At 43.0% G+C, this 16,836-nt stretch overlaps 1 protein-coding gene and 1 pseudogene across 1 annotated transcript; both read left to right on the forward strand.

Annotated features, from left to right (window-relative positions):
* The first annotated feature begins 304 nt into the window (after positions 1–304).
* LOC105044118 (uncharacterized) lies at positions 305–1,776 on the forward strand (annotated as a pseudogene).
* Positions 1,777–3,724: 1,948 nt separating this feature from the next.
* Positions 3,725–11,800, forward strand: LOC105044087 (probable amidase At4g34880). Its single transcript, XM_010921884.4, has 5 exons — positions 3,725–4,491; positions 4,578–4,792; positions 9,086–9,328; positions 10,989–11,187; positions 11,266–11,800. Exons 1-5 carry the CDS (start codon positions 3,934–3,936, stop codon positions 11,653–11,655), a joined length of 1,605 nt encoding a protein of 534 aa, XP_010920186.3. The 5' UTR covers positions 3,725–3,933; the 3' UTR covers positions 11,656–11,800.
* Positions 11,801–16,836: the final 5,036 nt, after the last annotated feature.

A 16,836-nucleotide genomic window follows, 5' to 3' on the forward strand; every position in this document is an offset into this window, starting at 1 on the left:
CTTGGTTGCCGTACTGGAGTAGTTTGAATGCGGGGATTTTAAGGTGTTCTGGGTGCCCATTGCCTATCGTCACTGGAGACTCTGGAGCTGGTAGACGTGGGCGACATTCAGATTCGAGATAGGGAAGGGGATCTGGTATGGAAGGCGAGTGACGACCAACACCCGAACCAGGGGTGTGGATTGCCAGCATCCCTGGGTTTCTCTCCCGACATACCTCCATTTGCCACTCCAATTGGTGGGATGGTAACCTTCCATTTGGGCAGCCAGAGCAGGGGAACCACCAGAAGCAGCAGCAGCCGCAGCCGCAGCCGCAGCAGCTACCAGTGGGATACCAACAGCAGCAACCCCTTCATGAGGCGAAGCAGCCGCTCGTGTTCAGCGGCCAGCCGCTTGTGTCCACCAACCGTTTTCGCGCCTCCTTTAAATGCCTTAGTCTCCCATGCCTTCTCTCACAACTCTCCCACTGCATTCCAAGCAAGAAGACATGGAATTCCTCGCCTCCCTCATCCTCTCCCTCTCCCTCGTCCTCTTATCTCTCCTCCTCTCACCACCAGCACAAGCCACCACTCCATCAGGCACAATCCAGAGGACCACAAAGCAGCAGATCCTCGCGAGCATCCCTCCCGGCACACGAAAACACGGTTCCCTTCCTCACCTCCCCCTCCGGCAGGCACACCGCGTACCTCCTCCGCCGGGAAACCACCCCGGACGCCGGAGGCTTCGGCAATGACTTCTGCTACATCCAGGTCCGGGACACGAGGACCGAGCAGAGCATGTGGGAGTCGGAGTGCGCCCCTGTGAGAACTGCCAACACGTGCGCCGTCGTGTTCTCCGACAACGGGCTGGAGGTGTTCGACGGTAGCAACTCGGTGTGGGACACGGAGGACGCGGAGTCCGCTGATGAGAATTTCTTGGAGACCCTGGAACTGGTGGACGAGGGTGACATGTGGATCCGAGACAAGAAAGGAGAGCTGGCATGGAAAGCAAGCGAGAACCCGCGTGCAAACCAGGGTTGCGGGCTGCCCGGGTCGCCCAGGCTGGCGCCGGCGATGCCTTCTTTTGCCGTTCCAATTGGTGGGGATGACAACCTTCCGTTTGGGCAGCAGTCACAGGGTGGCCAGCAGCAGCTGCCGCAGCCGAGCACTCTTTCCGCCCGGCAGGGGGAGCCCTCGGCTGGGGTGAGCCAGACGTCTGGGTTCGGCAGCGGTAATCCACTGGTGGACAACATTCCTTATGATGGTGGGTGCTCAGGAGGTTTCCGGTACTGGCCTGGAACGGCAGTGGCTCTACACCTTGCTCATCTGGCCTATGGTATTTTCTGAACCGGTGTATGCAAAAGGAGTTATAGTTGAAGTGGCTGCCTTCGTAAGGTTAATTTCTCTAATTTGTGGTTTCTATGTATTCCTAATTAAGCAAATGATTAAAGTTGTGCATCAAGTAATACCCATATTATTCTAAACAGTTCCCTACTCTTATCTGAGTGATGAAATCGACGGGCGCGAATTAAATACTCACAAGCGAATATCCAAGCTCAGGCCCAAGCATATCTCAGCTCAGTCCACGTATAGATTTTCTTCGAAATGTTAAACAACTTCTGACCGACTTTGATCCTAAATTTCCGCCAACAGGTCCCAGCGATTGAAGCATTTGGTTTCACCATGCTGAACTATTCCTCAGGATACCTGGATCAGGATGGCCTCTGGAGCTTGTTTTCTCTAGGAATATAACCTCGATGCTCTGGAGAAAGAAGGGTAAGGATGCTTGCATGAGATATTCTCAAACCCATATATATATATATATATATATATTGAAACGGAGGCTTAAGCCTCCGTTTGACGTGTTAGAATGCAGAAACCTTTATTGGACACACGTCCAAGCGGGAGGGATCTTCCTTTACAAGGAAGCGGCAGGGATCTCTTTGTTTGTAAATGGGCACCGTGCCAGACAGACCGTGCCATGTCTGGCACGGTGCGGCGTAAGCCCATTGGGCCACAGTTCAAACGGACCGTGCCAGTATTGCATTTTAATTTTACTCTATATGGGGGTGGCAGTTTGGACCAATAAAGCCTTAACATATAATAAGCGGTCTATAAAAATGAAAGAGAGAAAACCCTAGTCACATTGGACTCGAACCCAACCAACAAGGCCTCAACATAAAATATCCAGTTTATAAAAACATAAAGAGAGAGAACCGTGCGCATGAACCGTCGACGCCACCAAGACCCCGTGCATCCTTTTTCTCCCTCCCCTGCACAAGCTACCTCAATGCTTCTTATTTCTACCCCAGGATGACCCATCCGGCCCCTTCTTCTTTCTTTCTTTCTTTCACATGTGACCTGACCCGACCTCGTTTCTCCTCTGGAGCATCTACCCAAGCACCGCTCCTTGTTCTCCTCTCGAGACACCTGTCCGAGCACTGCTCCTTTCTATCCCTTTCACTCTTTTGCCCTATATCTCTCTTTAGCTGTGAGGTAAGTCTCTTTTCGGAGAAGGAAAAAGAACGGAGAGAAGAAAGCGATTTAAGTATCAACATATTATCTTCAAGGGAAGGCTTCTCTCTGTAGATTGATGTTTTTGGGCTGGGTTGCTTAAGACTATAGCTTGCTTTGTTTATTTTTTCACTTTTCTTTCTTTTTATTTTGGCCTACCCTGTATCATAAAAAAAAGGGTAAGCCTTCTCCTCTAAGCTAATCTATGAGTTTCATAATAATTAATTTTTGAGAGTTTCAATGAAGAGCCTAGCTTCTGGAATTTTGGAGACCTTAGGTAGCAAAGTTTGGAGGAAAAGAAAGGGTATTGAGTGCTTAGGATGGTGATCATAGTTTAGACAAGTGCTATTCTTAATTCAAAAATTTATACACCGAACTCTGCTCAGAATCTTAGTCTGAAATTTCAGAGGTTGGTTGAGAACTAATAAATCAATGATCCTTTATAATTATAAATTTTTTCAATACCGTTTGGTTGGTGAAATAAACTATCAAAATGCACTAATATCTAGAGATAGAATAGAAAATTGAGCCAGAGAGATTCTCAAATCCCGATTTCAATTATCTGATACATGGCTTGGATGTGAACTTTGACTTTCAAAATTTGTATCCTAAAAGTATGGTTAGTTTTGTCGTAATTACCTAGTGCATTTTATAATTTTAGAATTTTTTAATCGGGTGAAACAAATTAATAAGTGGGAATAGCCACCATTAGTATAAGCCTCGATGTTGGAAAACACTGAGTCAACTATGTATATAAGGAATGATCCAAAAACTAGCACCTTAACCCATATTATCTTATCCTTTTGTTGTTTTTGAGATACTTGAGGAGTTGATGATGTTTGATGCATGCTATTTGTGATTTTATTATCTTATTAAAATCTTATTTTCTTAGGATGGTCTTGGATTAATTTAGATGAAAAAAGTATACATGAGAAGTTGTGATTTGAACTTGCTTCGAATGCTCTAATGGAATTGGTATTTTCTTATTGTATTATAGTTGGTATTCGATATCGATTAACGCACTTGCAACCATACCAACAATTTTTTTTTTTTTTTTTGGAAAACCACAAGCACAGTATTAAAATCATAGTCACAAGCAATGAATGCGGCAAATAATGCGTATTATTATTATTATTGTGCATTAACCATTATAACAAAATAATTGTCGGATAATGATCATTGTCCAAATTCCTCATACTATTTTTGCTTCATAATTGAGCAAACTTCCGTCAAAAGGCCAATAAAGCCGTTGTTTCAGTTCTAACGACGGATTGCTGTGAGGGACAGGATGCGTTACAACATGTTATCAGATTAAAAGATTGGTGCTCGCAGCCCCTCCAATAGCTCGTCGTGCACGTGGCTACCACCATTTCTCCTCGCATGAATAGCGAGTACGAACATCGGACATGTTTGAAAAATTAGTAAGCCTATAAGATTAGGCAAGATGCCATCGGATAAGATCAGGAAGAAGATATCGGAGGAGACGATGGCTATCCTCGCACCCTCCCTCCTCTCCCCGCTATTCGTGGTGCTCCTGGCGAGCACCAACTGCCGTGGATTCGAGATCAAAGAAGCCACCGTCGACGGCATCCAGCAGGCCTTCAAGGAGGGCAGTCTCACCTCCAGACGGCTCGTGGAGTACTACCTCGACCAGATCCAGACCCTCAACCCACTGCTCCACGCCGTGATTGAGGTCAACCCGGACGCGGTCCCGCAGGCGGACCGGGCCGACGAGGAGCGCCTTAGCGGACGACACCCGGGCGGGGGCCTCCACGGGATCCCCATTCTCCTCAAGGACAACATCGCCACCCGGGACCAGCTCAACACGACCGCCGGCTCGCTCGCCCTGCTCGGCTCCGTGGTGCCGCGCGACGCCGGCGTGGTCCGGCGGCTGAGGCAGGCTGGCGCGGTGATACTGGGGAAGGCCAGCCTCGGCGAGTGGGGCAACTTCCGCTCCCACCGCATCCCGAGCGGGTGGAGCGCCCGCGGCGGCCAGGGCCGGGTCGGTCAAATTGGCCCTTCCGATTCGTTCTCTCTTCTGGTTGGGTTAGATAGGGAAAGTGATGCGTTCTCTTCTTTGGGTTGCAGAATCCGTACGCGCTGTCGAAGTATCCGTGCGGGTCGAGCACCGGGTCGGCGATCGCGGTGGCGGCGAACATGGTAGCGGTGACGCTGGGGACGGAGACGGACGGTTCCATCATCTGCGCTGCGGCCCATGATTCGGTGGTGGGGATCAAGCCCACGATGGGGCTCACCAGCCGGGCTGGGGTCATCCCCATCTCTCCCACCATGGACACCATTGGGTGAGTTGAATTAATAATTAATAATCCTTGTCGCTTGGTATATTAATTAATAATCCTTGTCACCGGTACCAAGCAAGACGCTACGATGCGTGCAGGTACAAGGAACGGCGGACGAACCTTTTACGATACGATACGATTGTCCCCGGCTAAACACAAACCTCAAATAATAGTAGTTTAGTACTCAAAAAAAAAAAAAAAGTGTTTAAAGTTAAGTTCACAACCCTGTTACGAACGGTCCAACTTAATCCAGGCCAATTCAAACCGGTTAAAGTTGAGGTTTTATTGCGAAATATTGAAAACCATATCTGTTTCCAAGTCCGATTGGCTTCAGCTTTATTTTAAAAGGTTGTGCTGGACCTCGGTTGAGGCCTTACCCAAGTCTTACCAGCCCGAGAAACAACCCCCGATTCTATGGCTCCTTCAAAATGTTCCAAGGAAGGTGGAAGGGATTGGGAAGCGGGTGACAGCTAGCACCATTGCATAACTTCTTTCCGACCGAATTAAAAAATATATTATACAAAAGATATTATTGTATAATTTGTTTTCTGATGCCCTTGGAAAACCATCTAGGGCATCACGGTTGTATCATTCGCAACAAAGAAGGATTCACCTTCCCCATCCACCGTTGGATCACCCATTGCACAGATCTCAAATCACTTGAACTCCATCATTGTTCCACTTGCAAAGATCTCAATGCAGGCAGTGGTTGATACAATGGTTGGTGGGTACGGAGAAAGGTGGATATTTCTCTGGTACAATTATAATCAGGGATTAGAGATGGATTATAGGACAGATAGGTTATTAGTCAAGAAAATTTTTTTATGCACCACGGATGGTGTAGAAAATCTGACGTAGAATATATTATTTTATCCGATTGAACTACGTAACTACTACTTTTCAATACGCATTTAATATCTACAGTTTCATTTTTTTTATTTAAAATTTTGAATTACGAAAATGTTACTATTCTTTGAAAAAAATCATAACATCTTATGTCCATATTATAATATTCTACATGCAGAAATCATAATTTTTTCATAGAATGTTATAATATGATATAGAATATCACAATATATCACAGGATATTATAATTTTTTTAAAAAAACAGGGATATTTTAATCATTCAAAATTTTTAAACAAAAAAGTAAAGCTGTAGGCATTAAATATGCATTGAAAATTTGTTGGACAAAAATGATGTTTCCATATTATGATATTTTAGGATCAAATTATAACTTTCTGTACGTGAAAAATCATAATATGCCATAAAATATCATAAATTTTTCCAACGAGAAGAAGCATTTTCTTCATTTAAACTTTTCAAACGAAAAAGTGAAACTACAGATATTAAATATGTGTTAGAAAGCGGTGGCTACGTGGACTAATCAGACAAAATAAGCACTCCATGTTGGATTTTCTACACTACTCGAGATGCACGAAGAATTTTTCTATTAGTCAAACCTTCTCCATACTCGTTTTAGGATGAAGCGGATATAGTTAGATGGGGTAGATTGGATGGATTGGTTCCGGGCTGCAATTTTATTTTTTCTATATATAAGTTTAACAAATAAAAAATAATATAAAAATAAATCATGGTGCTTTATATAGATTATATAAAATATGATATAATAAAGTAAAATTTTAATAATAAAAAAAATATAATAAATAAAAATATTATTGTTGAAGAAGCCAAATATCCTTTGATCTAAGAAAACCAATCAACTAGAAAAATAAACAGTTAAACATTGTGGCATGTAACCTTTTTTTACATGTTCAATCTTTCTCATAAGTGGAATCACTAATGCAAAGAATGGAGAGAATTTATAAAAAATTATATATATTCAGATTAGATTCAAGATGGATTTTATGATTATCTACATTCATTCCAATTTTGTTGCCAGCTGGATAAAACCGACTCTATTAAGGGGGTGTTTGGTTTGCGATCGAAATTGAAATCGAAATGAGAATCGGAATGGATTAAAATCGAAATCAAAATGGCCTAACCCAAATCAAAGCATTTGGTTCATGATCAAAATCAGAATCGAAATCGGAATGAATGATTCTCATTGTTGTTGCTCGATTCATACAAAGATAGAAATTGAAGTCAACTCAAATTTTTATTTTTATTTTTAACTAAAATTTTTAAAAATTAATTATTTAAAAATTAATATTAAATAAAAATTAAACATAATAAGAATTGAAATATTTTATGAATAAAATATAAAATATAAATAATTTTATGAAAAATAGAAAAAAAGTGAAAAATAGAAAAATAGAAAAGAAAATGAAAAAAAAAAGAAGAGGGGTGAAGGAAGAAAGGCATCCCTCTCCACGCTTCTTCTTCTCTGCTGTGGACCCCACCTCCTCCCATGACCGTATTGCCCCTACCGTGGCCCCGCCCCACCACCGTCTGTGCCACACTCACTATCTGCACCACATCTGACTCCGCACAACCACCAAATCCCCCATCCCCTCCCTTTTTTCGGCTCCGGCGCCATCAAACCCCCTCTCCTCCCCTCCCTTCCTCTGACTCCGGTGCCACCAACCCCCCTCGCCTCCCCTCCCCAGCCTCGGACGCCTCTCATGCCTCCCCCACCCCCTCCATTGCCGCCCCCTCCCTTTTCGCCACTTCTTCTCCAATGAGCCCTGCAAGGGCACAGACATCCTCGTCGAAGCCCTCGAGTGTGAGGGCGTCACCGATGTCTTCGCCTACCCGACGGCACCTCCATGGAGATCTACCGGGCCCTCACCCCCTCTCCCTCCATCATCAACCACCTCCTCCACCACGAGTAGAGCAAGGTCTTCGCTGCCTCCGGCTAGCCCGCTCCACCGACCGTCCTGGCGTCTGCATTCCCACCTCCAGTCCCAGCGCCACTAATCTGGTCTCTGGCCTCATCGACATCCTCCTCGACTCTGTCCCCATAGTTGCCATCATTGGCCAGATCCCCAGCCGCATGATCGACACCGAGGCCTTCTAGAAAACCCCCATCGTTCCTAGGTGTTTTTTTCTTAATTTTATCTCATTCTGGTGGAATGAGATTTTGACTCCTCTGGTGATGGTCCGGATTCAGCTATAGAGGAATTGAGCCATTTTCATTCCTCTCTGAAATAAAAATTAGAATGGGACTCCCTTCAACCAAACAGCTGAAATGGGAGTCATCCATTCTGAATTTCATTTCACACCTCACTTGCTTCAACCAAACACCTTCTAAATTTGGGTCGAGCATCCAACAGGATGGAGTAGATTATCACCCCTAGATGGCTTGCTGCCACTATCCTTAGGCTAAAAGCATGAGACGCTATTTCAATTTAAGCCAAGGGTTCAAGCCATACGAGTTCTCTTTTTCTTTTTTTCCCGTAAGTAATATGGTGATGATATGTGGTTCGGATAGTTCCTGATTGGGCCTTTTTAGTTAACAAAACAAAGAAAGGATAGTGGCTCAAGCTAGTCACCGCCCTGGACAATGCTTATTGCATGTCAAAACTTAGATTTTTTTAGAAAGTATTCCTTTAAATCAAATCAAGCTTGTCTATATGACATAAATGAATAGTTGCATAAAAAACATGGCATGGATAACATTTTTCTTTCCTTTTATATTCCTTTATCCATAAAATTATGATGTAATTTCTTCCTTCCTGGGCACCGAAGGACTCCTCTTTGCTTAGTGTGCCTCAAACTTGATTTTCGAGTATTTATGTTTTATGTAATTGTGCATTGGCTGCTACCAAACAGAAAGAGGAAACAAGAAGACTACCTTTTCATCTTTGCTCACTAACCAATTTATTATTATTATTATTATTATTATTATTATTATTATTATTATTATTATTATTATTATTATTATTATTATGTTACAACTAACCAATTTGCTTTAAAAGTTCAAGCTAATAGGGAAAATTAAAGTCAACAATGTTTATTAGTCCGAACACCTCCATTCATATGCAGCTTAGATCATGCGTGTTGATGGATCAATGAGTTGAGACACAGCTAAATTAGAATAACAGATAACATGAGCACTGATACCATATGAACTGACCAGAATACTCCAAAACTTAATAGAGAAAAGGTCAACAATATTTATTAGACTCAATAACCATTTCTTCTGATTTTTAATCTGGATGAAATCTTTCTAATTCGATGCAACTCTTTTAGTTCGGGTCTTGACCTCTTTGAAAATTTTCTAGAGTAAAAAAATGATGAATTTTTTATCAGTGCTTTCTTTCTTATGTATTGCATGTATCAAACTCTAAACAGAAATTAATGCTATATATATATATATATATATTTAAATGTAGACCACTTTGTCGAACGGTGTCAGACGGCGTGCATGTATTGGAGGCAATTGTGGGATATGACTCACGAGATGCGGATGCCACGCTAGCGGCATCAAGTTACATACCTCAGGGTGGGTACAGGCAGTTCTTGAGGCTGGAGGGGCTGAAGGGCAAGAGGTTGGGAATTCTGAGGAAGGGCTTCTTTGAATTCCCCAAAGGATCCATCTATCAAGAAGTTTTCGAGGAGCATTTCAACGCAATGAGGTGATTTTATCGCAGAAAACACTTTGCTTTAGTTTCAACACGATTAAAAGATCGTTCATACGTTTTTTTTCCATTTAACTTGTGATATTCTTCTATGGTGCGGGGGAGAAGAAAACCAGTTCATGTTGATATCTTTGATTTTTTTTTTTCTCTATTAAGGTAATTGACCATATGGGATTTATGAGCTACTGAAAAATTATCAGAACACAAAGAATTTCCTTCAACAAGGAGGAGAGACATGAACATAGAATTGGCAAATTCTCTGAAGAATTAATGAATGAACAAATAGATTATGTTGGCAACATCTTAGCTAACAGAGACAACTCGATTAGGTTTTCTCGAGGAAAAGATTTGCGCTTAGGCCAATACAAAATTATTAAAACACAATGAGAGATATTACAAAGGTAACCCCTAGGCTAACCAATAGATATTGAAGACACTACAACTCGAACATTTAACATAGATTCGAGATTAGGGGGCACCGAGGAAAAAAATGCTGCCTCTTTGCGGTCTAATTGGAGAAGTAGAAGCAAGGGTGTTCAGATCGTTCCAGTTCAGCAACATGGGAGTTTTCAGAAATCAATCCTCTTGGCTAATCAACATATCCCTTCTCTGAAGTTTGGAATTGCCTTGTTAGCTCCAAACTCCTTCAGGTACGGTTGTGGTTTCCATGATTGGGTGATATTTTTGTTGTTAAATGTTTGATTACAAATTGCAATATGGTTTGTAGTTTGCACTATTGCTCTCAGTTTGTCATGTCTTGTTTAGTATTTGAGCTAATTTGCCTAGATACTCTACTTTATTAATGCTAGCTTGCTTCCACCAAGTATAACATGAACCAAATAAATAAATTGTCTCAAGTGAAATAAAAAAAAAAAAAAAAAAAAAAAAAAAAACTATGGATTTGAATCGTGTTATCATAAAAGTGTCTCTTTGGTCTCTGATGACCCTTATTTGATTTAAGATTGATGCATTCCATGTCTTCGAGTAGTCAGTTCCACTAAATTCAACTGTAATCTACCTGCAGAAATGTTATAGAAAATCTACTCTACAAGTCATAATTGCCCAAGGAAATTATTTCAGCTAACAATTTATAAAGCCAAGTTTTTTCATTTAATAATTTATGAAACTAGTGTTGAATATACTTCCTCTTTTATTGTCCTTTCTGACCGATGTTTTTTGAAGAAAGAGACTCTAGTAAGCAAACCATCTTAGAAGGGCAACACCTTATAACATGGGGCTAATGCAAGGATGCAAGTAACACTACCTTAGTGAACTGTTACCAGAAAAATTTGATGGCGAAGTTCAGCTGTAGAACAGACATTGGACATCGCCATGGATGAGATGTGATCTTACAAGGAACATATCAAAGAAAAATTACTTACGTTTGTGTATCTCTCGCGCACAAACCACAGTCCTAAATCTTGATATTATTTTTTAGTAAAATTTTCTAAGATATCCTTTCGGGAGATTGAACGCTTCTTATATAAAGTTTGCTGAAATATTTCATATTTCCTAGTTATGGTGATGATCGCGTGTGGACTACAATACCATTGGGCCATCATGACTACAAGTTGCCCAGAATTGCCATTTATTTTCAGTAAGTGTCATGTTGAGGTATTTATAAGATTTCTGATAGTTCTCAAAAAATATTTGACAGGAAAGCTGGAGCCATTTTGATTGATAACCTCGAAATAAATAATGCAAGCATCATCCGTGACGCTAAGAAAAGTGGCGAGAAGGCTGTGATGTTGGCAGAGTTTAAGCTATATTTGAATGTGTACTTATCAGAGTTGTCTAATTCTCCTGTTAGGTCTCTTGCAGATGTAATAGCCTTCAACAATGAACATAGTGCTGAGGTAAGATGAGATTTGTATCTCTCTTCGCTTTTCTTGCATTCATTGAAATTTATATGTCAAAAATTAATCCTCATGCAGGAGAGGATAGCTGATTTTGGTCAATCTATCCTTTTGGAAGCTCAAAACACAAATGGAATAGGTCCTGTTGAAAGAAATGCAATTGCTAAAATGACTCGTCTGTCTTTGGAAGGATTGGAAAGGTTAATGATGGAGAAGCAACTGGATGCAATTGTAACACCAGGTGCGTCTGCATCAAGTGTTCTTGCAATTGGTGGATACCCAGGTATCAGTGTCCCTGCAGGATATGGAACAAACGGAGTTCCTTTTGGAATTTGTTTTGGTGGTCTAAAGGGTTCAGAACCAAAGTTAATTGAGATAGCTTATGCTTTTGAGCAAGCGACAACTGTTCGAAAGCCTCCTTCATTTAAGCCTGGAACGTCAGCATTCCAGCCATTGAAAGAGTGGTGATTTGTATTGTCAGACAAATTTCTTTTTATGTGACTAGTGTTTTCGACATTTTGTTTGAAACAATGAATCATTTGAGTGTGAAACAATTTCATTTGTATTAATCACATCAAGCTAATCTACTTTCATGGTTTTTTTTTTTTTTTTTTTCTAATTTAATATATGCAATTTTGAATCTCCTATTTTGTTAGTTTCTGTCTTGTTGCACATTCATATTACCATATATTGCTCGATTCTTATTTCCTAAACTTGGTTGTTTGTGTTGACCATTGAGCGTACGGCTTCTTTTGATGCTTTTATATACCTTTTCCCATCCTTCATCTTAAGAAATATATTCCTGTCTTAATTGAGCAAAATTGTAGTGCGAAACTATCCAATTTAATTTGAAATTCTTTTACAAATGGTTTAAGCTTCAAATGGGGCAGTAGATTTTTACATAGCTTTTCATGTATGAAAATAAGCTGATTCACAGAAAGGGTATAGGATCAAATAGTTTGAAAAAAAAAAAAAAACCTGCTTTGTGGCTTATATCAATATGCATGAAAAGTTCCTCAGCCCAACCTAATAATAGCCCCGCAACGATATTTTGTTAACAACAGAGTCCTAAAAGAAAGTTAAAGATTCAAACAGTTGAGTTATTTGTTCCATCCTCCCAGCAGTAGGGTTGGTAGGATTATATATAAAATTTTATTGGAAAAAAAAAATCTCATATAAATAATCATATTTATATTTCGATGATAAAATAAGATTCTCTCCTTCCCCTTCCCTCTCTACCCCATGTTTTATCCTTTTCACCATTTCCAACAATTAGGTAGATGATTTAATTTAATATGATTTTAAGCATCAAAATTATTCATGGATTATATGGAAGAAAGATATGAAATGTAAATAAAATTTACTTTGCTTATTATTAAAAAGTCTTAAAATTATCTTTTTTTAATTTATTTATAAAGAAGAGCATTTTATTCATAATAAAAATACAAATACATACAAGAAGTGAGCAACCAGATTGCTCCGAGTCCAAAATAGTAGGCTGTTACCAAGTGACATCGTACAAAGTTTGTCATACCGTGCTGAACCGGTCGGTATACCCCATCTCGTACCGGACCGGCGGAGAACTGATACGATTCGGCCGGTAAAATCATACACCGGTGGTACCAAAGAATAAAGAACGGAAAGTGAGAAAGAGAGAGAGAAGGGAGGAAAAGGAGGGAGGTGGGAGCCGGCGGTGGCCGGCTGCAGTCGTCGGAGGGCTTCCGAGCCCCGTATCGCCCGATAGGATTTTCAAGAGAGCAAAAAAGAGAGAGAGCACTCGGAGGGGGGGCGGGGAACCTACCGGATAGATGGTGCCTCCGTTGCGAGGCTCCCGATGGCCGGCGAGCCGACGTCGACGGCCTGAAGGCGGTCGAGCGGGCGGAGCCCCTACGCGACTCCGCCTCCTTCTTTTCGAAACAGACGACGTCTGTTTTGATTTTTTCTTTTTTTTTTTTTAAACTTATGAAGTCGGCAACTGGGTTGCCGACTGTTGGTGCAGAATTCCGCCGACGCCGGAGAAGCTGGAGTTGAGATGACCGCGGCCGTCGCCGGGACCTGCAAGGGAAGTCTAAACCGGAGTTGGGGGTGCTCCGGCAAGACCCTCCGACGCTCAAGTCAATACTCTGCTTCAACAGAAATGGAATGCTTAAATGAGATTTTGGCAGAATTTCGAATAGAGTTTAGAGCTTAGAGAAGAACGTATCTGGGAGTCCCTTTTTATAGACGGAGGGTGTAACTGATTGACAGCGACGTCTGTAACCGCCTGGTAGTGGGCCGTTCAGGGCCACGCGGAGTTTGTTACGGAGAGTAGTGGTGTCATAGGATCGTTCAGGGCCACGTGAAGTTTGTTACGGAGAGTGGAGTGGTATCCGTTGTCACGACTTGCCAGAGAGTGGAGCCACGTGGAATCCGTTACAGAGAGTGGAGTAGGGTAGTGGCCATTGTCGTGACTTGCCAGAGAGTTTGAATCTGTCGGCTGAAGCTCGACTGGGATGTCTGATGGAGCGGAATGACTCTCTGTCTCGTCGATCCAGGAGAAGCTCGGATGTTTCGAGGTTGCTGACGGATCTACTGTTGTTGGGTGCCTAGAGCGCTGATGCTGCAGGCGGAGTCATCTGTTGTAGAAGCCGGATGGGGACTTTCTGTTGGAGAAGTCCGATTTCATGAGGAATCTGACAGAGGATTGACCGGCGGTGGACTTCGGATGGCGTTGGGGAGGTTCGTCTGCTGGAGGAATCTGGGGGATCCTGTGAAAGTCCGGATGGTGTTGTTGAAGTCCGACTGACGTTATTAAAGGTTGATGGCTGGAGAGGTCCGGCAGACACCGAGGCGGTCGGCCGTTGTAGAAATCCAGCTACTGGAGCCCGTCTGTTGTAGAAGTTCGTCCGAAATCCATCCGTTATGGAAGTTCAGACGGAGTCTGGTTCTTGTAGAAGGCTGAAAGGAGACCACTTATTGTACAAGCTCGGTCGAAGATCGATTGTCATGGGAGCTCGGAGTAGTGACCTGACCGATGGAGCCTGTCCCATTGTAGAAGCTCGTCTGGGATCCGTCCACTGTAGGAGCTCGGCTGAAGTCTGTTATAATAGAAGTTCGGAAGAAATTTTTTACAGTAGAAGCTCGAATGAAATTCACTTACAGTAGAGATTCGAGTAGACCGCTCGTAGTAGAAGTTCGGAGTAGACCGCTCGTAGTAGAAGTTCGGAGTAAACCGCTTGTAGTAGGAGTTCGATTGAAATTCGATTCTCGTAGGAGCTCGGATGGAATCCGAAAGGTGGTCGACCGCCGTAGAAACTTAGATGGAATCTGATTACTGTAGAAATCCCATTGTCAGAGAAGGTCGGACATTGACGAAGTACGGAAGAAGTTCGGAGTAGAGTCGTTCGTGGCCGAAAGAAGTCTGGAAGGGATTTCGCGAATAGTCGATCATTGTAGAAAATCGACCGATAGCGGAGTTCAGAGGGCGTTTGGAGCAATTCGATGGATGAATGGAGAAGCTCATGATTGGAGAAGCTCGAATGACATTATGGAAGCTCGGACGGTCGAGGAAGTTCGAAAAGACGCCATACAAAGTCGAAAGCCGGAAAAGCCCTGAAAGGGTCGGCCTTTTACAAACTTCGGCTGGAGGTATTTTATACCCAACACTAGTCCCCCTACTTTCGAGTTCAGATTTCGAACGAAGGAAGTACAGAAAATTCTCACAGCCGAAGTTGCCTCCCTTATTTTTGCACTCGGTGGTTTCCAGATATTTTGGCGTTTGGCGCACTGGTGCTGGAGTCTTTTCAAATCAAGGCGATCCGAAAAGATTTTTTTAGAATTTTTGCTGGAGCGCTGCTCTAGGTACGGTGCAATAATAATTTTGTCAGTTATCGGCCACTTTCAGCCGCCTGCCACAGTGAGTGGGCCACGCGGCGGTTATAGATCGGCCAGAGGAGACCTGCAGTCATTATTGCACCGAACCCCATCGCTTATTTAAACCCGCCTCCCCCCTTCGGGGATCTCACTTTGCACGGGGGTTTCTTCGGTCCCTCCTTCCTGAGAGTTTCGTTCTTCCTCAGCGTCCTCGGCCTTAGGCGTTCTTCGAGTCGTCCCCATCTCTGCATCTCTGCATCCCTTAGACCAGCCTAGGTTAGCTCCAGAACTTTTTCTGTTTCGCGGCTCTATTTCTAGACTGTGCCGATCCTCCTTCGTTGCATATATGGGCGCGGACGCGGCTCGGATGTTAGCCAAGAGTCTCAAAGCCCACAAGAGGGAAGGCGTGCAACTTCGGATCGGCGAAGAAGGCGAGGGTAGAAGAGATAGATCCGACCGTGTTTCGCCTTGATCGCCCAAAGCCCGCGCTTGTGGCACATCTTCGACCGCGAGTACTTTTCGATCCTGCGGAAGGGGGAAGCCAAAGGAGGACTGGAAGAAGAAGTCAGAAAGAAGGAAAAACCTGATCTCAGAAAGAAGGTCATGCCGCATGGCGCAGAAAGGATGGCATCTATATGTACTTTGAAGATAATGCTGGAGTAATTGTTAATCCAAAGGGGGACTGGAAGAAGAAGTCAGGTACTTAAAGCAATCCCCGACGATAGCTGGAATCGAGAGTTCGAAGTCTGATGGTACCGAACTTTCTTGGAGCTCTTTTGCCTTTTATTCTATGTATTCCTTTCCTTTCTTGTTGCCTTTTTTTTTTTAGGGGCCTTCAAAGGCTTTGTAACGCGCACTTTACTAATGAAATGAAAAGATAATTTTCCATTACCTTGTCCCTTCTTGTATTAAGTTGTCGTTTACCGAACTTCTTTTGTCTTTCGTCTTGTTCGACGTCGGCGTTATTTGTAGGTTCCTGATCGCCGCCGTGTTGATTTGCCCTTTTTGTTCATGACCGTAGATCTTTTCGAGGCCATTTGAGTTTGACGCTTCCTCCCGATGCTCGAGCTTGGGAGCCCAAACTCCTCCGGGCCTGTGTTGAGTTCCCTCTTAGGACTGAGAATTTTTGATAAGAGTCTCCTTCCTCGTTGAGACAGATCCCTTGTGTCTTTGATGTAGTTTGTTTTTCACTTATCATTGGTGTAGTTCATCGCTTTTCCTTTTCATCTCCCCTTTTTTTTTCTCTTTACATTTGGCGAGGGTTTTCCCTCTGCTCTTAACGGGGTCGTGGGAGTGTAGAGGAGCCGTTGAGGAGGCTTTCCTCCTCGTCTGGTCTTGATCGATCAGGTCTTCATTTGTGTCAGGATGAGATTCTCCTCTTGTTCCCGACGCAGTCAATTTTAGCTCATGTTAGGACGAAGTTCTCCTCCTGTTCCTAACAGAGCTGTGGGGCCACGTAAGGGCCGTTGCAAGGGCCTCTCCCCTCATCCGGTCTCTAGATAACCGGACCTTCGACTTTGCTCATGTTAGGACGAGATTCTCCTCCTGTTCCTAACATGACTGTGGGGGCACATAAGGACGTTGTAAAGACCTCTCCCCCCCTCCGTCTTAAAATAATCAGATCTTCGACTTTGCTCATGTTAGGACGAGGTTCTCCCTGTTCCTAACATTGCTGTGGGGGCACATAAGGGCCGTTTAAGGATCTCTCCACCCATCCGGTCTTAAAATAATCGGACCTTCAACTTTACTCGTGTTAGGACGAGGTTCTCCTCTGTTCCTAACATGACTGTGGGGGAC

The sequence above is a fragment of the Elaeis guineensis genome, chromosome 4, assembly GCF_000442705.2.
Source record: "Elaeis guineensis isolate ETL-2024a chromosome 4, EG11, whole genome shotgun sequence".
NCBI lineage: Eukaryota > Viridiplantae > Streptophyta > Magnoliopsida > Arecales > Arecaceae > Elaeis > Elaeis guineensis.